The sequence below is a fragment of the Danio rerio genome, chromosome 3 (assembly GCF_052040795.2).
Source record: "Danio rerio strain M-AB ecotype USA chromosome 3, GRCz13ab, whole genome shotgun sequence".
NCBI classification, from domain to species: domain Eukaryota; kingdom Metazoa; phylum Chordata; class Actinopteri; order Cypriniformes; family Danionidae; genus Danio; species Danio rerio.
In genome coordinates, this window is record NC_141023.1 from 46,076,583 (window position 1) to 46,101,935 (window position 25,353).

General features: G+C 38.1%; 1 protein-coding gene across 3 annotated transcripts in view; it reads left to right on the forward strand.

Annotated features, from left to right (window-relative positions):
* mrtfbb (myocardin related transcription factor Bb) overlaps window positions 1-25,353 on the forward strand; it is a 110,180-nt gene that overhangs the window by 41,588 nt on the left and 43,239 nt on the right. For 2 of the 3 annotated variants that reach the window (XM_087245078.1, XM_087245077.1), the window contains one exon: window positions 13,534-13,599. In XM_087245078.1, the coding sequence (XP_087101204.1) occupies window positions 13,534-13,599 (66 nt within the window). Of the gene's footprint in view, window positions 1-1,436; window positions 1,644-13,533; window positions 13,600-25,353 lie in introns of those variants that run through there. The other variant, XM_087245079.1, reaches the window with a different exon arrangement.

A 25,353-nucleotide genomic window follows, 5' to 3' on the forward strand; every position in this document is an offset into this window, starting at 1 on the left:
AGTAAGCAAGCAAGTAAGTAGGCAAGTAAGTAGACAAGTAAGTAAGCAAGCAAGTAGGCAAGTAAGTAGGCAGGCAAGTAAATAGCCAAGCAAGTAAGTAAGCAAGCAAGTAATCAGGTAAGCAATATAAGTAGGCAAGTAAGTAAGCAGGTTAGCAATTAAGTAATGTGTATTTATATAGCGCATTTATAGTGTATGGGCATCCACCCAAAGCAATAAACAATCATAAGGGAGCTCTCCCCACTCCACCATTACACCATTTGTGCATTACACAAAACTGTTTAGTGTTTTTTGATCAATGTCATCATGTATTCAGTTTTTTTTTTTTTTTTGAGGTGCCCATCAGCGTCAGTGTCAGCCACGGTGAGGGCTATGTGACCGTGCGAAGACTGCACCTGAGCATATGCGTACGCTTGGCGCAGAAGTATAAATCAGCCTTTAGGATGCAGAAAGTTTAAAACATGATTCAACGATTCAGTATAAGGATACACACTGTGTTTTTAGGATAGCCCCCAAAACTGTGACATTTGCATAATTTTGTATTCGTGGTTAGTTCAGATTGAAGTTCTTTAATCAAAATTCATCAATAAGATTAGAAACTATTGCTGACTCTGCAGTAAACATACACATAAACATCTAGGTTTGGATGAGAGTGTATAAATATTGAAATATTTTGCAAAATGAAATATTTTGTGTGGAGTTTATCTTGAGAATTCATGGATTTTTTGAAACAATAGTTTGTCAATCACTCAACCCACGCACAAAAATAGTTTTGCACATCCCCAGTTGGTTCCTGCTCCGCTAATCCCATGGAGCAAACTAAACCGCACTGCATCATACTGGGCCCGGGACAACTTTCCCCATTGCTTTCCCCCCGGGACGTTCCTGTTCCATTGTGTTTAATCACTTTGGCAGATTTAGATAGGATTTGTTTAAATATTTTCTTTCCCTCTGCATTATTAATCTCAAGCGCCTTTGAAAAAAAAACAACAACCCTGGACGTAGATAAGAAATTTAATGGCGTTTTTGCAAGAAAACCCCTGGAGACACGTTGTGTGTTATTAGAAAGTCAGATTTCTGAAAAACAAATAAGGAACTGTAAACCCTGGATATGAATTCTGTCAACATTAAGTGACAAAGACAAACAGAGGCATCCCGGGGGGTTGTTTTTGCTGTTTTTCTTCCATGACATCATGTTTTCGAGGTCAAAAAGCTGCAAATTTTCTATTCTCATTGTAAAAGCTGAAGTATGCTGTGATATTGTAAGAAGTTCTGGCTTGGCGTGAATATTTTTTGCATTGAGTTCCTCTTTATTGTCTGAGAGGATGATGAAGTGCTGTAGAGGGTTAACAGCCAGAGCTCTGTAGTCCCGCCTCCACTGTCAGTCACTGCGCCAGTGAGAACTACACTACACACCCACAAACACTCACACGGCCAGTCTAGAGACAGAGCCGGTGAAGGAACTTGTCGGAACGGTCTGGATTTGAGCTGCACGCTGGGGAATTTCCTGACACATCTCGACGTTTTTTGCCTCGGCCCTCATTTCCCATAGCAATCCATGGGACTCCAGACACGGCAACAGTCTGATCCGTCCCTCATCTCCATGGCCTGCCTTGAAGTGGAGACGCTGAATGTCTGCAGGGGTAAATGCAAATATTTAAAAACCTTTCCCACAATTCCTGTGTGCGTGGATTTATGTGAGCATGAATTGAAGCTGATGCTAAACTCACAGCAGCTGGTAATTATTAGCGGAGCACATGTTGAGAAGATCCGGAGTGCGTACAAATGTTGTACTACAAATGTGCTTGACAGAATTATAATGTCATAAATAGTGACTAGATTTTTACTCAAGGTGGAATTTGTTTTGTTTTTTTCTTGGATGTCTGGTGTCAGTTATATTATGCCGTCATCTTAACGAATAGGTTTTCATTCAAACATACACCCAAACATTACCTCACCCTTCAGTTAATCATTTAGAGTTCTTATTGTGTCACTTCAGGAAGTTTATCTGCTTTTAATGCCTTATGGGAGGAACAGCTCTCTACAGATTTCTCAACAACTAGAAGTTCGAGTGAATGACGTTATCTAACAATTGATACCACTAAACAACCTCATGCAGCACTGATAGAGCACATGCAATTTGTGCATGTGTTTGAAAACGTAACATGCTGTAGTGCATTTACTTATTGTTCAAGATAATTTTGCTTATCATACAGTAGGCATACTTCATCTTCTGTTGTGAATACTGCTCAAAGTTGAGTAAAAAGTATTAACCCTTTTAAAAATACTCAAGAGTAGTCAGTATATACTTGCGAATCAAAGTTTAGCTTGTGGTTGATTTGTTTTACATGCGGCCTGGAATCTTTTTAACTTAATATGCAACAATGTAACTGTGACTATATGTAATTGATTAGGATTGACCAATAAAGCTGTGAGTTTCCAGCAGTTGGCACCACAAACCAAACTCGTTCAGCTCAGATAGAGTACATGAAATTTGTGCATGTGTTTGAAAACGTAACATTCTGTAGTGCATTTACTGTAGATATTGTTTGAGGCAATTTCCCTTATCATATAGTAGCCATCCTTCATTTCCTGTTGTGAATAATGTTCAAAGTTTGAGTAAAAAGTAGTAGCCCTTGTAAAAATACTCAAGAGTAGTGAGTATATACTTTAAAAGTTTAGCTGGAGGTTGATTAGTTTTCCATCTTTGTAACCTTAATGCAAAATTGTAACTGTGACTATGTGTTATAATTTAGAATTGAACTCTGACTAACAAGGTATGAGTTCCCAAAACTTGGCGCACAAACCAACCTCATGCAGCACTGATAGAGTACATGCAATTTGTGAGTTGGTTTGATAACGTAACATTCTGTAGTAGATTTAGTTATTGTTTAAGGCAATTTTGCTTATAAAACAGTAGGCATCATTCATCTTTGGTTGTGAATACTAACAGTAGTAGTAATACAGAGTAGTGAGTATATACCCTGCCAATTAATAATGATGCTTAAAATTGATTCATTCACATGTGGCATGAAATCTGTGTAACCTTAGATGCAAAAATGTAACTGTAACTATGTTATTGTTTGGTATTAAACTCTGACTAACAAGTTTCCAACAGTTGGCACCAAACACCAACCTCATTCAGCACTGATAGAGTACATTCAATTTGCTCATGTGTTTGAATACGTAACATTCTGTATTGCATTTTAGCTATTGTTTAAGGCAATTTTCCATCATCTTACAGTAGGCATCTTTCATCTTCTCATCATGTAGTCTCGGTCGTTGTGTGTAAAAGGTTTTGTATCATCTTGGACCCTTTTAATGTCTTTATAAAGAGATTTTTCTATGCCCAAATTAATTGGATGGGAATCACATGATGGATTTTTTTACTTAGCCAATTAAAATAAAGCAATGACTGCAGATTTAAAAGCACAGTAAGTGTACCAATACAGTACTTAAAATGCACTCAAGTAAATATTCACATTTATAAAACTTACTTTGAAAATAGTACTTTTGCTGAGAAGAACTATTCAGTTACAGTAATATGAGTATTTGTAATTTGTTACTTTACACCACTGTATACACTGTATGATGTCAGTTTTAAGAGTTTCTGTGCCCATTGATGAACCTTAAAAATCTGATAAATGCAGTGGTTTATCAGATCTCGAATCTCTGCAGTCCTCCTGAACACCCATGTAGATACAGTCATCTTTCGAGCTGCTAACTGTAATGTCAACACAGCCCAGGTCCATGTCAGAGTGTTTCATAAACAGCTTGGTTTAGTCAGCGTTAACAGGCTCAGTAGCCATAACACAGCCCATTCATTTAATTTACGATTGCAGCGTCTGGTTGCGTCGAGGTGTGGTCACATTAGCAAAATTTAGTGGGCAAAAAGTTTTTTGTTGATTGTCAATAGTAGTAGATGTGTGAAGCACAGCTCACACAGACGTTACTTGTAGTTTTTTTTTTTCTCTCTCTCTCTCTTAGATGTATAGAGATTAAAATACCTGAGCAGGGTTTAATGCTTGAAATGACAACAGTCCAGTTTGTTCTTCGATTTTACTTGAAATAAAACACACAGCAGCTTTTATTGGTTAAAGTGGTGAATTTGTATCTATCTGACATGAGTACAAAGTATGTGAGGTTAAACTTTTGTTTTTTATTATTATTCCTGAGTGTTCGCTTTCAGACTCCTCTAACTAAATTTTTTTTTAAAATAATGTCCATCAAGATTGTGTTAGAAGCGTGTAAGGACTTGAACGAACAAATGTGAAACATTTTTTTCCAGAAAGTTTACTTTCAAACCGCACCGAAACAAACTTCATTTTGTCCTGATTATGCTTGAAATGACATAAGTTTGGTTTGTTTTTCAGGGTATTTTGAAGCATGAGAGGGCTTTAAAAGAAGCGGCTTTATTTTTGTCATTGATGAATTTGCATGAGCTATCTGAAACTAATGCAAAACATGTTTGGGGTGAAACTTTCCTTACAGAAACTTTGTTGGGCCTGATTTTGGTTAAAATCACAGTAGTTTGTTATGGAGCCAGATCAGTCTCAAAAATAATACATTTACAAAATGAAAATCCATAAATGCACAGCACAATGTATATTTACAAAATCCAATTAATAAATTCAAAACACAATTTATGAATTTACAAGCAAAAATCATAAATATTTTCGCCAAATGAATTGGATTTGAATATTTATGAATTGTTTCAATTGAATTATTCATGAACCCGGTTTTGAAGTACAAACTGGATTTGTGTATTTTAGAATTGTGAGTGGGCGAAGCGGTGGCGCAGTGGGTAACATGTTCGTCTCACAGCAAGAAGATCGCTGATTCGAGCCTTGACTGAGTCAGTTGGCGCTTCTATGTGGAGTACATGTTCTCCCCGTGTGGGTTTCCTCCAGGTGCTCCAGTTTCTCCCACAAGTCCAAAGAATTGTGGTATAGGTGAATTGGGTAGGTTGAATTGTTCGTAGTATATGTTTGTAAATGGGTATGTATGGGTGCTTCCCGGTGATAGGTTGTGGCTGGAAGGGCATCCACTGCTTAAAAAATGTATGCTAGATGGCTTGGTGGTTGATTTCGCTGTGGTGACCTCGGATTGATAAAGGGACTAAGCCGAAAAGAAAATGAATGAATGAATGAATGAATTGTGTTTTGAATTTATGAATTGGATTCATGCATTTTTAATCGTATTTTGCAAACTTGCGAATTTTTTTTGGAAATGTGAATTGTGTTGTGAATGTATAAGTTATATTTTGCCAATATATCATTTTTGAGACTGATCTGACTCCATAGTTTGTCCTTCAATTAGTTTTTACATATTTTTACATAAAACAAGTAAGTTTCCTCACAAAAAATAGTCTTTTTCAAAGTAATAGTAGTTTGAACATGCAGCAAATGTCATTTTTTTGAGTGTTTGTTTTTTTTTTTAATGGAGGTCAGTGGTTTCAGGTTTCCAACATTCTTCAAAATATTTTCTTTTGTGTTCAACACAGAAAAGAAACTTATAAAAGTTTGAACCACTTAAGGGGAAGTATATTACAAATAATTAAAATAATATTGAACTATCCCTTTAATGTGTGGTGAAGTCTGTCTCAAAATTCCCAGTCCCAGATTCTTATCGAAACGACTGTATTTCACCTAGAGCAAAACCTCATCAAACAATGATCAATCTGACCACAGCTTTAGGCTTGGCTTTGGATTGAATCTTGAGAGGGTTTAGAGAAGTGAGGCATATGCAGGGCTCCGAGCTGCCTGTTGTTTATTGTACAGCTAGAGAGTGAGGCCTGGAGCCACATGAAGGTCAGTCAGGGTTCAGCGGAGAACATCAGGAATGACATCAGCTCAACAAACACTGGGATGACTGCAGGCATGACATGAAGATGATTGTGGTATTACTCTTCCATCAGGCTTCATTGTTTTTTTTTTTGTTTTTTTAAAAAGCCACTCGGTGGTGGCACAGATCTTGATTTGCAATGGATAACAGCTTTAATATTGAAACACACTGCCTCCTGGATTGGGACAGAGTGTTCCAAGCTTTTGGGGGCAGGGTGGTTTAGGAGAGGCACTCGGCCCCCCCTCCTTTAGTCTGGTCATTATTTTTCTTCAGCTCACTTTTTAAAAAGAAATGTTGTTCATTGCCATCGAGTGTTGGGTTATTTACCTCAAAAAAGTAATTAATTACTAATTGCATCATTAAAATGACATTTAAATTACTTTTCTAACTACTTTGTCTGAAACGTAACTTGATTTCTCAATAAGTCATTTAATTAAACTCAAAAAATAGTTTTGCTGCTTTTTAACACTGGAATCACCAGAGGTTGCTGTATTCCTAAAATCGTCAGTGCGGATAAAATTTACCTAGCCCAAATTTTGTTTAAAAAATTGTTAAAAAAAAAAAAAAACTATTTCACTGTTTTTCGCCACTGATAACAAAAAGTGTGTAGACTTATGAAAGGATTATTTCAGGATAACAAGATTATTTTAGGAGTAGGTTCAAATATCTAAATTTGAGCCATCATACTCTTTTACTTTTTCTTCAGACTCTCCAGCATTTATTGCATTTTGTGTTTTTAATAGCTCTTCAAATCGCCTTCTTTTACTCATTGTGACTTAATTCATTCATTATAATCACTAATTCAGTGAGTAAAAGTGAAAGTAAAAGTCAAGCATATATATATAGTGGGTAAATTTGCTGGCGCTTATAAATGTCCCACTTTTTAATCGATTCTTATCTAAACAATTTTTTAAATCTTGGAATTGTAAATAAGGCAATTTTAGTAAAAGTCAATGACTAGGAGGCTTGAATGTTTGTTATGTACATTTGAATAACAGTGATGGGTAAAATTGACCCCATGGCGGTTCTAGTGTTAAAATCAGCTGAATCAACACATTTGTTGAGTTTTTTTTTTTTTTTGGAACAACTTAGTTGTGTTATGTTCAGTCCACTTCAGTTTGCAAAAACAATTAAGTTAACTTAATTGACTTGTTTTGAGACTACAAGGATTTGTGTGTAACCCAGCTTTTTTTTACAGTGTTCTTGGCTTAATGCTACTTAAAAATGACCGTAAATCTCAATGCGTGTAGACAATAGAAATTAAACCCTTTTAATCTAAATCAAACAGACACTTTTAGTTTTATTTAAAGATAAAAATAGCACTTAAAAACTTTATAACATTTTATATTAACGACGCCACATTTCATACATAATAGTGATATATTTCTTATTAAATTGTTTGATTTTTGGATAAATCTATGAGAAAAAAAGTCTGATTATTATGCAAAAAAAGCTATTAAAACACAAATTTACCACAATATATAACACAATTGCTTCTTTGAATGTATAGCTTATATTTTCATTAACTAAGTACACTCTCAATTAATTTCAACTTGCACAAATTCAATCATCCTTATAATTGCAACCGTCATATGATATATGACATATGATATATAGTTGTATACCAAAAAAGGCAATTAAAATGCTGCCCTGAGTTCATCCATACAGAAATGTTATCATTATGTACAGTATTTAATGTAAGTACAGTATAACTAACTGTAGTTAAATTACCCAAATATTTAAAGTTTCTGCCACATTTATTCTTCCATCGTGGGACACCACACCAAAATCATTCCCACCACGGCTACATTGCAGCTTCTGTAAAACATTAGTTGTTATATTTCTTTTTTTTTTTAGTAATAGCGGGTTATTATCGCACCAAAACGTATTAAAAAGTAAGTGAATTATAATAGAGCAAACTTTGAATTGTAGTTGTGTTTTGCGTTATTTGTTTAACCCTTTAAGGTTACATGCTGACTGACTGACTGACAGGGCGGTGTGATGCGTAAGGCCAGCAAACACGATAGCTTTCAGTTATGATGCATACACTTTCTATAAATATACTTTATTTATAAATAAAGGTCTACGGCTCTGCATACAGTGACTTTATCTTGCTGGAGTTTCACTTTACTTCTGGACGCATCAATGCCATTCTGTAGGTCTCTAAGAGTCATTCGTAAATATTCCAAGCAAATCTAATAAATGTTGGAGACATACTAGTTGTGCACAAAAATCGGTGCACAAGCAAAGAGATTTGCATGCTCGTATTACATAGATGCGCTCACAACATTTGTCATTAAAATAACGGCATAGATAGTTGGAAGATCTGTGTAAAAGGCCTGCCACCACTGCTGAAAAAATCCTAGAGGAAACACTGCATACTATTTTTAGTAGAAAACTTATTTAATTGCAGTTACTTTGTGACTAGTTAGACCAAAAAGGAAATTTGAAACTCCAGAAAACATTCAAACAAACAAAAGACTCTTCAGTGGAGAAAAGGTCTTTCAATTATTAAAGGGTGTGCACATTTGGCATGTTTGCTTCAATTGAAACAAACTCTGCTGTGACTGATCTGATTGTGCGGTTCATTTGAATAAGTGTGAACACTGCCAGCTGAATGCTGGAGAACACCAAACAAGGGGATCAAGATGGCTGAAAACATGAGAATTCCAAAACATCATGCTGTGGTTTGACTGAATGCAACACTGACTCAATACATTTCACTAAACTAATAACAAAACATGATCATATTTGATCATAAAAAGACTAAAGGCTCAAGCATACTTTTTTCATCATAGTTCCAGTGTTGCCCACTGCAATTGGATACTTTTTCTAAGCATAATTTGCCTAGTTAACCTGATTAACCTTTAAATGACACCTTTAAGTCGAATATCTTGCAAAATAACTAGTAGACTATGATTAATTAGTTAAATTGAGAAATTGGTTATTAAAACTGTTTAATTTAAAAATGTTGAAAAATTATTTCTTTCTTTCTTTCCTTCTTTCTCTTTTTCTTTCTTTCTTTCTTTCGTTCTTTCTTTTTCTTTCTCTTTCTTTCTTTCTTTCTTTCTTTCTTTCTTTCTTTTTCTTTCTTTCTTTCTTTCTTTCTTTCTTTCTTTCTTTCTTTCTTTCTTTCTTTCTTTCTTTCTTTCTTTCTTTCTTTCTTTCTTTCTTTCTTTCTTTCTCAGACCAAAGAGCAAAACCAAGACAGTCAATTCTTTCTCACAACTGAAGAAATAAATTTGGTGTAGGACTATTGTAAAGGGCTAACTTTTGCCAATTGTACTGATGTTTTCCAGTTTTTGTCATTATCTCCCAATTTAGAGAAATGTGAAGGTGTGTTTTTACATTGTAAAGATGTGACAATAATTGGTCCAGAGTCAGCTTATGGGAAGGATTTATACAAAACATGTAGTTAAGTTTTTAACAAGATAGGTTTAAAAATAGAGTGAATGGTGTGATGTTTTACAGTTGAATGAGGATAAGCACCTCAATGGAGAGCATTGTACAAGTCACCATTAACTTAAAGACTTGGAGATCTGCAATGGAGATTTTTGCATGGTGCTGTTACAGTTAATATTTTTATTTCAATTTTATATCCTGACATTGATCGTGATTGCCCCTTCTGCTCGCAGAGAGATTCAGTTTTTCTTTTGTTTACTGTTTTACAGAATTTCTTTGGATGGAGAAACCTTTTCCACTAAAATTTTCATTTGTGGGTTTAAATATGTTTAGAGAAAACAATTTAAATGTCAGCTTCTTAATTTTTTATTAGGACAAGCTAAAATGGTGGTATATAGTACCAGAAAGCAAAAATTGAAGGGAATATGAGTCACAACTTGTTGACAGTTTTTGTTAGCTCTGCCAAATCAAGAATTCTTGTGGATTTTAGGTTTTTATAACTATGGATGACCTTCCTTCCTTTGACTTGACGCAGTGTTATGGTGGCGCTCTATGTGAGCTTTATGAAAATAAGCTGGTTTTTGCCCCCTTTTTGCCTTAATTATTTTTCTCTTTTCTTTTTTGTGAGTCGATTGTTTAAATAATGTATTAGTATTTTGTAATAAAGTGTTGTGTAAATCTAATTTCTTTTCTTCTTTCTTTCTCAGACTAAAAAGCAAAACCAACACAGCCAAATTATATGTGTAAAAAAAAAAACTTTAGGTTTTGTCATAAAAATGACAGAGTGAACAGGTCTGAATGTATTACATGCTTTTTACTGTATGTTTGTTTGTTTTTTGGTCTAGACCAAAAGCACTAAACTACAATTATGCACAGCCAACTCTGAGAAAATGTGTCAGGAACTATTCACCGAAGCGTTCTTCACACAAAAATCCTTCTTCTATCGCATTGCAGAAGTAAAACTTCTTGTGGAACCGTTATTTTCACAAGTGTGTAATACAGAATGCATGTGTTCTGCATCCACACCCCCTCCATGCCATTTCCAAAATCGTGTGTTTCCCAGGCCTTGTTCTCACAACGGCAGGGTTTATTTTAGCAAGGGTGAGTCAGACAGAGTGGTCGCTCTCCTGGGACTGGAGCAGAACTGGGTGTGCTGGGCCTCCCTCCTCAGCCAATCAGATTGCCTGTGCTGGGCATGTTGCGCTCTCCAGCATCCCATTTGTCACTATCAACTGTCGCACCTCCTCTCCAAATGTTTTGCAGAGGAGTGCTGTTCTTCTCTTGAACCAACATGCCCACGCTGGTGTTTTGAAACGCATAAACCCAACCGTCTTGTAGGATGGAGGAATGCTATTGGGTGTAGCAGGTTGTGCATAACGTCCCTCATTTCACCCTTCTACTCAGGCATTCAATGTCTTTTTGATGTTTTCAATGCCTCCTCATCCAAAGCAATAACTCATTGCATCTCGCTTTTTATGGGCAGCGAATCCAGAGCCAAAGATTTAAGATGACATCACCTTGTGCAGTTGATAGGACCGTTGCGCTGTTTATTATTTTGTGCTTTGGACGCCGTTCTGTTGTTGATCCCTTTTATAAACAGTGTGCTGTTGTGTGTTTGCTTTCGAGGTCAGGCCTGTTGAGATTTTTATTGCATTGCATAAAGTACAAATCTTGGGTTGACCTTTAACATCGAAACATTTCAGATGAAAGAGAAATGATGGATTGTATATTTGGTGGTTTCTTTCGCTTGGTTTTAAAACAGTGATTAGATGTGATTTATCACAAGACACACCAAAACTATGCAGCGCTACCAGTATTAACCATGTTAAAATGATTTCAACATGTACTGCAAGGGTTTTGAAAACAAATGTAATGCTTTTAGAATAAATGATTTCAAGATTAATAGCTGTTGGTTCAACCAATACCCCATTTTATGGATTTGTTTGTTGTCATTTATTATTTGGTCTTAAAATTTTTGTTGTTGATGATGTTATACTATAATTATTTGATTCCATTTAATTAATTCATTCATTTTCTTTCGGCTTAGTCCATACCTGTCAACATGACAGGATGTGAAAATAAGGGATATGCCCACCATAAACACAAAAAAATCCCCTAATTTTTTAATTATTTATTTACGAAAAGAAAAGAAATAGTATACATTAGTAGCAAATACATTAACAAACAGTTCAGCTTATTAAAATAAATAGCTATTATAAAGAAACAGAATAAAGATATCAAATCTCATTCATCTTTTCTTCACTGTATAACTGACATATTCTGATTAAAGAGAAACGATCAATTCATTTATTATGATTTTTCATTTGATTACATGAAATAACAGAGATGTCACTTTAAAAATGCACACGTCTAAAGTTATAATGAAAGCATTCGATTGCTTTCCTTACTTTTTATGCTCATTTAGGACAAAAGTAATTGTGTTTGAAAAAAAAAAAACACCAAGATTGACATCTTTAGATGTGATCATTAATAATTATGTCTATATGTCTGTTCAAATTGTTTAAATACGCACCCAAATCCCAGACTTTTGCTCAGCTTCAAATCACATGTACAGAATCCATTTTGGAAACAGTGTTTATTTATCACTATGGAGTGCGTCAGCTGACAATCACGCACCATTTTATGACTGTTTTGAGGATTGCATAGGATGGGCAACGGCACCTGTAATAAGAAGGAAGGTAATCGCGCTGTTTTTATATTTCTTTTAAAGTTTTTTCTTGCTTAAATAAAACGAAAGCACAGAAAAGATTCACATTTAAGAGCAATGGGCTACCCCTAGACTAAAGTCTTGTCATCAATTCCAGTTGTAAGGGCTACAAGTAATAACTGGATCTGTAGTTGTTCATTTTGAAAAGTGGAAGAAGGTAGAACCCTCGATTCTCACAGAAATCAGTCAAGTTTGGTGAAGAAAAAATAATGGTTTAAGGTTACATTCAGTTTGGTGGCGTGTAAGAAATCTGCAGAACTGATGGCAACATCAACAGCCTGAGGTATCAAGACATTTGTGCTGCCCATTACATTACAAACTACAGGAGAGGGCAAATTCTTCAATTCTTCAAATTACTTCAGCCCCCACATTAAAGTTCCTAAAAAAGCAAAGTAGGTCAAGGTTCTCAGGATTGGCCAACCCAGTCACCAGAAATAAATATTATTGAGCTTGTCTGGGCTAAGATGCAGAAGGAGACATTGAAGATGAATCCAAAGAATCTTGATGAACTCTGGGAGTCCTGCAAGAACGCTTTCTTTGCCATTCCAGATGACTTTATCAAGTTATTTGAGTCTCTAGGTGTTTGTCTTTCATATAAGTGACTTCTGATACCAAATGATCACCTAGAAGTCAAGTTATTATTTGTTGTTCCTAAAACTTGGTTAGGCAACAAGACTTTTGTCAGGTAGTGTAAAATACCCCAGTTTCATATTAATTTGTTGATTACTTTTTCAATTATTATTATTAATAGTAAAGCATGAACCAGCAGTTGCTGCAGACCTTTATTTTAGTAGGATGAAGTATTTCCTGCTGAAACTAAATATTGAGTAGGGGGCGGGGTCTTATTTTTCGCTCCTCTTCTTATTTTTCACTCGTGCAATCTAATGATTGGAGGGGCGTGGCTAAACATTATGCACAAACTGACATCATCAGACATTGCAAGCAAGCAGAAGCAAATTGTCAGTATTTGATTGAAGATGACCAAAACAAACAGTATGACTAGTTAAGTAAAATAACTTGCATTGATTAAATATTCACCTTAAGACTAACAATGTGTGCTAGCAAAATAAACATTGTGCCATTGGTTCGAGTCCCGGCTGGGTCAGTTGGCATTTCTGTGTGGAGTTTGCATGTTCTCCCCGTGTGGGTTTCCTCCGAGTGCTTCGGTTTCCCTAAGAGTTCAAAGACATACAGGTATAGGTGAAGTGGCCATAGTGTGTGAGTGAGAATGAATGTGTATAGATGTTTCCCTGTACTGCGTTGCAGCTGAAAGGACAACCGTTGTATAAAACATATGCTGAATAAGTTGGCGGTTCATTCCACTGTGGTGACCCCTGATTAATAAAGGGACTAAACCGAAGGAAAATGAATAAATGAATGTAGATTTTATGCAGACTCTTAAAGACTAAACAAAAATTGTGAATGCCCCCCATCATTCTTGATTAAGTGAAGACATGTTTTGGAATAATTCTAGTTTCATATCATACGAAGATGAAAACCTTCCTTAAACGTGCATTTACCATCTTTCCTAAGGTTATGTTTCTGTGTTTCCTCCACAGTGCTTCAGTTAAGACTGCAGCAGAGACGCACACGCGAGCAGCTGGCAGACCAGGGCATCATGCCACGTGAGTATGCATACCTGCTTCGTGGAAACACGTCGCTTAAATGTCATCTATTAATGTTTACACACATTCAGCCCACATGCGTTGCACTTCCACAAAGTAATCCACCAAGTCCAAAACAATAAGTTAGTGAAATGATCAATTTCCTTGTTATTTTAACTCTTAATCCCAGCGTCATTGACAAAGTATCATAGACATTATCGACTAAGCTCTGCACACATGCAGTACTTATTTTTCATAAAGTGGAACAGCCATGATGTGTGTTTTTTAATCATTTTTTAAATAGATTACTCCTCAGGCAGCGGGTGGACAGAGTAAGTTATGTGTGTCAGTAAGGAGAGCAGTTCTAATAAAAGAAAGCGTCTGTTGAGGATACACACTGATAAGGAAGCTGAGATAGAACAATGGTGTGGCTGATGTGTGTCTGCTGCTCGCCGTCTGTTTAGGGCCCCTAATGTCATGATCCAAGAGTCACAATAGTGAGTCAGCGACTGGGCCTTTTTGCTCAGCAAGATCTGTGGTTTTCCTCATGGATTTATAGTCAGTGCTTAATGTCTGGAGTTGTCCCACTACGAGCAGTTCTTGCGTTCCTTTATCACTTTATTGTCGAGGATTACAATGCTGAAAGTGTTGATGTTAGCGGTGATGAGGTCATGTTTGGTTATTGATGCAGGGCTGATCGATGTTAGTAAGAAATGTTTCCTAATCAAGGCACATCCGCTGTGTCATTTCCTGTTGACCGTATTTGAAGATGTCAGTTCAACACCCACAGAAATAGTTAAAGCAGAACCGATTCTCTGTTACTACATGTTTCAGAATTGTGGTGTTTTAAAAGGTTCCTTGTAATGTTTTGCACGAGTCTTAAAGTTTACATAAATCCATTGTCAAATGACATTTATTCATAATATACTGTAGATTGATGCCTTAAAGGGGACCTATTATGATGCAATTACAAGATATAAAAAAAGTCTCTGATGTCCCTTCAGGCCCGTAGCCAGCCTGGTGGTTCTTTTTTTCTCAAAAAGTGGATCTTTTTGCAGTTATACGCCTCAGTTTCTATTTAACTATGAGATTTAAATACTGCATTTTAGTGACTTTTTTGATGGATTAGCTAGTCAGATGTCATTATAACCACACTTTTTGATGTACTAAAAATATTTCCTAAAAATTGCAGTTAAAAAAAAATTCAAACAAGACTAATTTTTAAAATACAAATTTATTAAATCATATGTCATTAGGGAAAAAATAGCAATCTGTTAAAGTTTTAAAGTAAAAAAAACTATCATTTATTAGACAAAAAACAAACTGGCCAGCACATTCAACTGTCACAGTTTGGCCAGTTCAAAAAATAAATAAATAAATAATAAAAAAAAAATAATAATAATAATTAATTCTTCAGATTTTTTCTAGCATCTTTGGTAAAAAAAAAAAAAAAAAGCATTTTTCGATGGATTATTTTCATTATTTATGATGGCATAGCACCCACATAGGGTGGGTGTTCCGAACCCCCCGAACCCCCCTGGCTACAGGTCTGAAAAGTTAGAACATGTTTTATGCTTATAGTAAACATATTTTTATATACTTTTGGCTAATTTTGTCCAAAAAATTATAATACCTATCCAGTTTCATCTGGAATGTATGCCAAATCACCATCTGAAGTGGTTTGAGCGATCAGGTTTATATCCGATCAGAATAAGTGAGCTAACAGCCTTAAAAACACAGACGTGACAGAATTAGCGCCTTTTGCTGTGAAGTGACATCTGACGGCTGAGGACTCTGCATGCCATTAAAGCCTTCATCGGGCAGTTATTTAAAAAATGTTAGAAATAGGGAAAGGGAGATCATGTACTGGACAAGTCAATAAATATACAGGAAGTCCCTGCTAATGCAGCCAGTTAGCCTAGAACCTCAGGGGCAGATTTTCATCTGTTAGGAAGTAAGTCCCTTACCTGTTTGGCAGTCTTTATGAACATATGTTCAATATTTTGCGATAATGACACCGCTGCCTGCCTTTTCTGCCTCCTTGCTCTTTTCGACCAACAGCGTAACACCATGGATGTTGCATCAAACATTCAAATGTGACCACTCAGTGGGTTCTGTCATGTGACTCGCGTCACATTATTGTGGCTTTGAGGCTCTATGGGATTCGAATTACCGGCCAGAGTTATTTGAAATTACACTTTATTTCTATATATATTGAATATAAATGTAACCCTGTAGAATGAAGTTCTACAAGTTAAGTTTTAAAGTAATCTTAAGGTTATTTATTTATTTATTTAGTTATTTATTCATATTGGTTCTAGAACAGAATTAAATCTAAAATGTGTTTTGCATTCATTTGTGAATATACATCCTAATGTTGATGTGTAATATATGAGCGTCTATCTCTGAGAATATGATAAGATAGCAAGTTTGATCAACCTTCACTGAAATACATGGGGTTAACAAGTTTGGTAGGTGTTCCTACATGATTGGTTTATATGCGTGTAGTCCCGCCCTCTGGTGTGGAGTGTGAAATGTGATTGGCGGTTGGGAACAGAGAGCGGAGAGAGGAGACACAGCCGGCAGTTTTGGAAACTGAAGGGGAGACTCGCGTCGCGGCTGTTTTGATTGCGTAACATTCACGGAGTATAAAAACAAGTGAATATATATTGCGTGTGAACAACACGTTTTTGATTACTTTGAGTTTGTTTTGTGTTTGTTTTAAGTTCGCGGTGTGTTTTCATCATATAAGTTTCCAGTGTCAGTTATTAGTCAGTTCAGAGTGAGTGAGCATTTTTTAAATGCCTAGATTGTCAACTGACAGTTACAGAGGACTAAAGCTGAACTGAGAGAGAGACGGTTAAACCGAAAATAAGGAGGAGAAAAAAGAGAGACTGTTAGATTAGCATGAAACAACGTTGAAAGAGTCAAAGAGGAGCAAATAGCACCACAAATAGCCTGAATACTACATGAGATTTGCCTCTCATCAGCTGGGGAGAAAAAGTGAAAGTGAGGATTTGAAAGACCCGCGGCAGAAGTTCGCCGATCGATCGCGGCTCGTTGGCCCGTTGTTCACAAGTGTTGTCAGTTTGGAGAACTGTCATATATTGCTGTCATCTGGATCACTGTCAACTGGATCTCTGTCATCTGGATCGCTGTCAACTGGATCGCTGTCATCTGGATCGCTGTCAACTGGATCGCTGTCATCTGGATCGCTGTCAACTGGATCGCTGTCATCTGGATCGCTGTCATCTGGATCGCTGGCATCTGGATCGCTGTCAACTGGATCGCTGTCATCTGGATCGCTGGCATCTGGTTTGCTGTCATCTGGATCAAGGTCATCTTCATCTGAGGTATCTTGTTTAATTTTATTTGTGCTCAGGAGAGTGAAGAGGCCATTTTCATTTTCCCGGCCACAACGTACACTAGCAGCGATACAGGCCTGCAACGGGGGGTGTATGAATGTGTGAGTGTGTGGGCCCACAGAGTATTGAGTTGTTTATGGAGATGCAGTGAGCATAAAATACTGCTGCGTGTTTTACAGTATAGATTTATACTAATAGTTTATATAGGGTTAATTCAGTGTGTAATTTAGTGACACAATTGTAGCCACTTTCAAAGAGAAACATATTCAGTCACTCTTAGCCACTTGTTGATTTATAAGTTTAATTGTTAGAGTGTAGAAAGGTGGTATTTTTCTATATTGGTTTAATTAATATTCTTCATTGTACTGTAAATTGCTGGGTTTGACTTTGGGTCATTTTACTGTCTTTTAGCTGTGCATAAATTCTATATTTTGTATTTTGTTTTACATCTGGGGTTTTTCCCAATATTTACATTTCTATTCTAATTAAATTATTTATATTTTCTGATTTATCTAAGAGTTTTATTATTCACAGAGTTTATTTCTGGTAATTTATTCAAACACAGCAAATATTTATATTCTCATCTGCCTTATTTACATTACGTCATTGAAATATATCAGAGGGGCCTACTTCAACATATCTGTAGGCGTTTAGTGTATTGAACCTGGAGCGCTATCTTAAACTTAATACACCTAGGTGGCGCTACATAAAGTGGGGGCTCGTCCGGGATCTCCCTCTGATACATCAATGATAAGTTCATAAAGAAAGAAGAGACAAGTTAAATTATCTGTATCCAAGCACCTACTGTCTTCTATTCAAAAGTTCATAAACTGTCGCTATGGCTTTGAGAAAGGACCCCAGTCTTCAAGCAGAGTTAACAAAATGGTGTGAAGCAGCCAGTATTGATTCTACTCATGCTTTAATCCTGTTAAATGTACCTGTTTACACAGAAGTGGCAGAGATTGAAGATGTAATGGAAACTGTCAAAGCTCTGGGAAGGGTTCGAGTGAGGGACACAAGAGAAGGACCTACTGCCCAGTCTATGATGGTTCTATGTGAGTGCCGACAAGCCACTGACTCCACCCGTATTCCTCCTGAAGTGACAAGGGGGGAAAAGAGTGAGCCCTGGTCAGTTATCGTGATTCAACCAAGTGAAAGTGCCTCTAATACAGATGCTGAAGGATTCTCTGAAAAGCTGACAAAGTTCCTGATGGAGGAAGGGAAAACTTTTAGTGACGTAAAAGCTTTAATTACACCCCACAGTGCTGGTGATAGTTCTCCTGAATCAATTATACGTGCAATGGGTGAAGTACTGGAAAAGACCATAAAGCCAACAAGTGATGGAAATGCATACCGACGACTTCGGACATTTTCAGCCATTGTTCCAACCCCAATTGGAGAGGAAAACATGGATAACTGGATAGATCAAGCAAGGCTCATGATAACTGAGTGTGACTGTACTGAAAAAGAAAAACGACGCAGAATCATGGAAAGCCTTAAAGGACCAGCAATGGAAATAGTGAGAGCTGTTCGTTTCTCAAATCCAGAAGCAGGTGCTTTAGAGTATGTGGAAGCATTAGAGAGTTCCTTTGGATCTTCAGAGTCTGGTGAAGATCTGTATTTTAAGTTTCGACTTATGCGTCAAAATGCAGGGGAGGCATTATCAGAGTTTCTGAGGAGAATTGACAAAGCTCTAAAAAAAGTGGTGGAAAGAAATGGCCTGTCTTTCAGAATGGCCGATAAAGTGCGAGTAGAACAACTCATTCGAGGGGCAGTGAATTCTGATCTCATGTTGCTACAGTTGAGGCTTCGAGAACGTACAGCATGCCCACCTTCTTTCCTGAGTCTGCTGAAGGAAATACGTGAGGCAGAAGAGAGTGAAGCTTCTCGCCACAGAAGGTCAGCTAAAGCCAAATCCATACAGTATTGTGATGAAACCACAAGCACATCTGTCATTCAAGAACTCAAAGGAGAGATTCAAGAGCTGCGTGCACACTTATGTGGAGTCATGCCCAAAACTGTTTCTACTTCTTCTTTGGTGGTTAAATCCAGAGAGAAACCTAACCAGATGGAAAAAACAGAAGATGTAGAAGTTCAAGAGTTAAAGAAACAAGTTCAGTACTTACAACAACAGTTGGCAGTTATGAGTGTCAGTCCTTCTCAGGGCTCACTAGAGGTTACAGAACAACGGCCAAAACCATCACAGTCCACTTCATCATCATTTAGCCGAAAGTCAACCAGAACAAAAGATGATTATTTCTGTTACAAATGTGGACAAGACGGTCATATTGCGACAAAATGTCAAGCCCCACAAAATTCAGACCAAGTAATCCAGAAGCTAATTCGTTCTTTGCGGCAAGCTAAGAGTTTTAAGTCCGAGGCTAATGAAAGCAGAAAAACCCAGAACCAAGTTTGTTTCTCTAAAAAGAGTCAGACAGACATAAACAAAGCCAGCAGTATTCCAAAAGGCCTAGTTGGACCAGCATCAACAGTAGAAGTGACAATTAATGGACATTTATGTCAAGCCCTGTTAGACAGTGGATCACAAGTGACAATAGTGTTTGAGAGTTGGTACTCTAAGAATTTAGATTATGTACCGATTCACCCCTTGACTGGATTATCCATATGGGGCCTCAGTTCGTCCAGTTATCCTTATAAGGGATATATAGTAGTGGATGTCACTTTCCCGTTCTCAGTCAGTGGAGTAAAGGAGCCGCTGTCCATCTTGGCTCTCGTATGTCCTGAACCTCAAGGGCCCTCCCAGTTACCAGTCATTATTGGAACAAACGCCAGTTTCTTCCAGCGCCTTGCTACTCTCAGTCATGATGTAAAATCATCCAGCACTGCACAAGCTTTAAGAATTCATACTAACCTTCCTGAAATCCATCTCAATCAGCAGACATGTAAAAATACCTTAATCGACCAGCCTGAGGGGAAAGTACGGTGGATGGGACCTGAAAAGTGTGTAGTTCCATCTAGAGGAGAAGTACTGGCTGTCTGTAAAATAGAGACTGAAAACCCCTTGAGAAAAAAATTTTTTGTGGTAGACTCACCTGAAGAGGACAATCTTCCAGCTGGTACATTCATAACTCCATTTGTGCTTCCCTTTTCCACCATTCAAGATAACAGTGTGCAAGTGTTAGTCCATAATGAAACCTCAAAGGACATTTCAATTCCATCGGGTACAATAATGGCCAATGTGTACCTTACTGACACACTTACTGTTGGTTCTGGGGAAAAAAGCTCTCAAGTAATTGACCCAAGCCTGTTTAAATTTGAAGACTCATCCATTCCTGAGTTATGGGAAATGAGACTCCGTCAGAAGTTGGCAGTCAGAAGTGATGTCTTTTCTACCAATGAGTGGGATGTGGGATTAGCCCAAGGAGTTGAACATAACATTAGACTGACAGTCACCAAACCTTTCAGAGAGCGCTCCAGACGCATCGCTCCTGCAGACATCGAGGATGTGCGACGCCATATCAAAGAACTTTTAGAGGCTGGAATAATTACAGAATCAAGAAGCCAGTATGCATCGCCCATTGTAATTGCAAGGAAAAAGAGTGGAGCAGTTAGGATGTGCATTGACTACAGAACTCTAAATGCTCGCACCATCCCCGATCAGTACACTACTCCCAGGATTGATGATGCTCTGGACTGTTTGGCTGGCAGTAAGTGGTTTTCTGTGCTAGATCTTCGCAGTGGATATTATCAAATAGCTATGGCTGAGGAGGACAAAGAAAAGACAGCATTTATCTGTCCTTTAGGATTTTTCCAGTTTGAACGTATGCCTCAAGGGATTACTGGAGCTCCAGCCACATTTCAACGGCTAATGGAAAAAGCTGTTGGTGACATGCATCTCCTTCAAGTAATAGTCTATCTGGATGATATCATTGTGTTTGGGCGCACTCTTGAAGAACATGAAGAGAGACTATTAAAAGTTTTAGATCGACTCAGAGAGTGTGGCCTCAAAGTTTCAATTGATAAATGCCAGTTTTGTCAGTCCCAAGTACGTTATGTGGGGCACATTGTGTCAGCTGCTGGAGTATCACCAGACCCAGCTAAAGTTGAGGCGGTAACCCGCTGGAAAATGCCCACTGATCTGAAATCACTGAGATCCTTTCTTGGTTTCTGTGGATTTTACCGACGATTCATAAAAGACTACTCAGCCATTGTAAGGCCATTAACAGAACTCACTAAAGGGTACCCACCAACATCTGGCCAAAACAAAAAGACCGCAGATGTCAGAAAATATCACAAAACGTCTGAGCCTTTTGGAGAGCGTTGGGATGATAACTGTACAGCAGCATTTCACAAGATCATTTATTGTCTCACACATGCCCCAGTACTTGCTTTCGCCGACCCTAACAAATCCTATGTTCTTCATGTGGATGCTAGCCTTAATGGTCTGGGAGCTGTTTTGAATCAGGAGCATCCTGGTGGACTTAGGCCAGTAGCCTATGCAAGCCGAAAGCTGAGTGCATCTGAGCAGCGTTACCCCATTCATCAGCTTGAGTTCTTGGCGCTTAAATGGGCAGTTGTGGACAAGTTCCATGATTATCTTTATGGTGCTCAGTTTGTGGTGAAAACAGACAACAATCCACTTACCTATGTGCTGTCCAGCGCCAAGTTGAGTGCAACAGGTCACCGATGGTTAGCTGCTTTAGCCACATACAACTTTAGCTTACAATACAAGCCTGGGAGTCACAACACGGATGCTGATGTATTGTCACGCTACCCCTTTGAATCAGCTATCTCAACAGAATGGAAGGAAATTTCAAAGTCAGGAGTAAAAGCTATTTGCCAGTTGGCAAGAATTAATGAAAGTGATGAGTCATCCTCCAGGCTAGTGGATCATCTATGTGTCTCTCCTCACAGTATCCCAGAAGCATTTGCTTGTCCCACTTCATTGAGTTTCAGTCCTATGGAACAGTTGAGCCATGAGGAGTTAAGTAAGGCTCAAGATGAAGATCCTGTAATTGGTATAGTGAAGCGAGAATTGGAGTCTGGACAAATACTTACTGATACTAGGAGTTCAGATGATTCAATTGCTCTGTTACGGCGGCAGGGACCCAAGTTGAAAATTGAAAATAAACTTCTGTACAGAGTCACCAACAGTTCCTGCAGAAAGGAAAATATACAGCTTGTCTTACCCTCAAGGTATTGGTCCCATGTACTGCGCTCCTTGCATGATGACTCTGGTCATTTGGGGGTGGAGAGAACAACTGAACTACTGAGAGATCGATTCTATTGGCCCCGAATGTCTAGCTATGTGGAGCAGTATGTTAAGAATTGTGGGCGATGTGTAACAAGAAAAACAGTACCTAAGAAGGCTGCTCCACTGAACCACCTAACCAGCAATGGGCCATTTGACTTAGTATGTATTGACTTTTTATCTATTGAGCCTGACTCCAGAGGTCTAAGCAATGTTCTGGTTGTAACCGACCACTTCACTCGCTACGCACAAGCATTTGTAACCAAAGATCAGAAAGCACTAACTGTGGCCAAAGTACTGTGCGACAAATTTTTTGTTCACTATGGCTTACCCACCCGAATCCACTCAGATCAGGGAAGAGACTTTGAGAGTGGTCTCATAAAAGAAATGCTTAACATGCTTGGTATAAGAAAATCCAGAACGTCACCCTATCATCCACAAGGAGATCCTCAGCCAGAAAGATTCAACCGAACACTGCTGTCCATGCTCGGTACTCTGAATCCTACGGAGAAACACAGATGGAGTCAGCACATCAACCGATTAGTGCACGCTTACAACTGTACTAAGAATGATGCAACTGGATATTCCCCGTACTATCTTCTATTTGGAAGAGAGGCTCGTCTGCCAGTGGATGTGTGTTTTGGAACTTCACCTGATGGAAAAGGAGCTGGTAGCCATCGACAATATGTAGAAAGAATGAAGTCAGAGTTACAACAAGCATATCAGTTGGCAACTGAAACTGCACAGAAAAGTCAAAAGAGAAACAAACGATTGTATGACAAGCACATAAAACATCAGACACTGGCTGTAGGAGATCGTGTGCTGACAAGAAATCTGGGTATGACTGGAAAGAACAAACTTGGTGACAAGTGGAATTCTGTTCCTTACCTGATAGTTGAAAAGCTGAATAACTTACCTGTATATCGTTTAAAACCTGAATCTGGGATGGGAAGTGTGAGGACTCTTCACAGAGACCATCTCTTACCTGTTGGGGATGATGTGAGATTGTCTGATTCAGGAAAAATTCAAAATACAGCTGCTCCAACAAAGATCAGGACAGAATCTGTGGGGAGAAAATATGGAAGAGGATTAAAGGAAATAAATCAGAACATGACAGGAAGTGGATTGAGAAATGACTCAGACAGTGAAGAGGATGACTTGTGGTATTACTACCCGAATAGGGTCGATGAAACTCAAAAGTATGTAACACAGGAGGAATCTTCAATAAATGAGGGAGCAGTTTACAATAAGGATGAATTGGAAACACCCGCTGCAGAGATGGATGACACATCAGTCACTGACCAGGGCCACGAAGCAGTATTGGAGCAGACTCCTGAGGAGCTTGAAGATCCTGCTCTAGAAGGGGGAGATCCTGGAACAGCCAATACTACTAGAGAGGTAGTAGAGCATGTTCATGTGCGACCTAAGAGAAACACAAGACCTATAGACCGATTGAGCTATGATTGTCTGGGGAGACCCACTAACAAGTCTTTAACCTTAGTTCACAGAGGAATGGTTGTAAAAGTACAAGGTGGGGATAGTTCACCAAAGTTTTGTAATACAGTGTGGTGCCACCCTATGGCACGGTGTACTCATTGTGTTCAAGTAAGCAATTGTGCTGAGCCTGAGATCACTATTGAAGTTTAATGAGGTAATCTCATGAGGACATGAGATGTTTAGAAGGGGGAGCATGTAACCCTGTAGAATGAAGTTCTACAAGTTAAGTTTTAAAGTAATCTTAAGGTTATTTATTTATTTATTTAGTTATTTATTCATATTGGTTCTAGAACAGAATTAAATCTAAAATGTGTTTTGCATTCATTTGTGAATATACATCCTAATGTTGATGTGTAATATATGAGCGTCTATCTCTGAGAATATGATAAGATAGCAAGTTTGATCAACCTTCACTGAAATACATGGGGTTAACAAGTTTGGTAGGTGTTCCTACATGATTGGTTTATATGCGTGTAGTCCCGCCCTCTGGTGTGGAGTGTGAAATGTGATTGGCGGTTGGGAACAGAGAGCGGAGAGAGGAGACACAGCCGGCAGTTTTGGAAACTGAAGGGGAGACTCGCGTCGCGGCTGTTTTGATTGCGTAACATTCACGGAGTATAAAAACAAGTGAATATATATTGCGTGTGAACAACACGTTTTTGATTACTTTGAGTTTGTTTTGTGTTTGTTTTAAGTTCGCGGTGTGTTTTCATCATATAAGTTTCCAGTGTCAGTTATTAGTCAGTTCAGAGTGAGTGAGCATTTTTTAAATGCCTAGATTGTCAACTGACAGTTACAGAGGACTAAAGCTGAACTGAGAGAGAGACGGTTAAACCGAAAATAAGGAGGAGAAAAAAGAGAGACTGTTAGATTAGCATGAAACAACGTTGAAAGAGTCAAAGAGGAGCAAATAGCACCACAAATAGCCTGAATACTACATGAGATTTGCCTCTCATCAGCTGGGGAGAAAAAGTGAAAGTGAGGATTTGAAAGACCCGCGGCAGAAGTTCGCCGATCGATCGCGGCTCGTTGGCCCGTTGTTCACAAGTGTTGTCAGTTTGGAGAACTGTCATATATTGCTGTCATCTGGATCACTGTCAACTGGATCTCTGTCATCTGGATCGCTGTCAACTGGATCGCTGTCATCTGGATCGCTGTCAACTGGATCGCTGTCATCTGGATCGCTGTCAACTGGATCGCTGTCATCTGGATCGCTGTCATCTGGATCGCTGGCATCTGGATCGCTGTCAACTGGATCGCTGTCATCTGGATCGCTGGCATCTGGTTTGCTGTCATCTGGATCAAGGTCATCTTCATCTGAGGTATCTTGTTTAATTTTATTTGTGCTCAGGAGAGTGAAGAGGCCATTTTCATTTTCCCGGCCACAACGTACACTAGCAGCGATACAGGCCTGCAACGGGGGGTGTATGAATGTGTGAGTGTGTGGGCCCACAGAGTATTGAGTTGTTTATGGAGATGCAGTGAGCATAAAATACTGCTGCGTGTTTTACAGTATAGATTTATACTAATAGTTTATATAGGGTTAATTCAGTGTGTAATTTAGTGACACAATTGTAGCCACTTTCAAAGAGAAACATATTCAGTCACTCTTAGCCACTTGTTGATTTATAAGTTTAATTGTTAGAGTGTAGAAAGGTGGTATTTTTCTATATTGGTTTAATTAATATTCTTCATTGTACT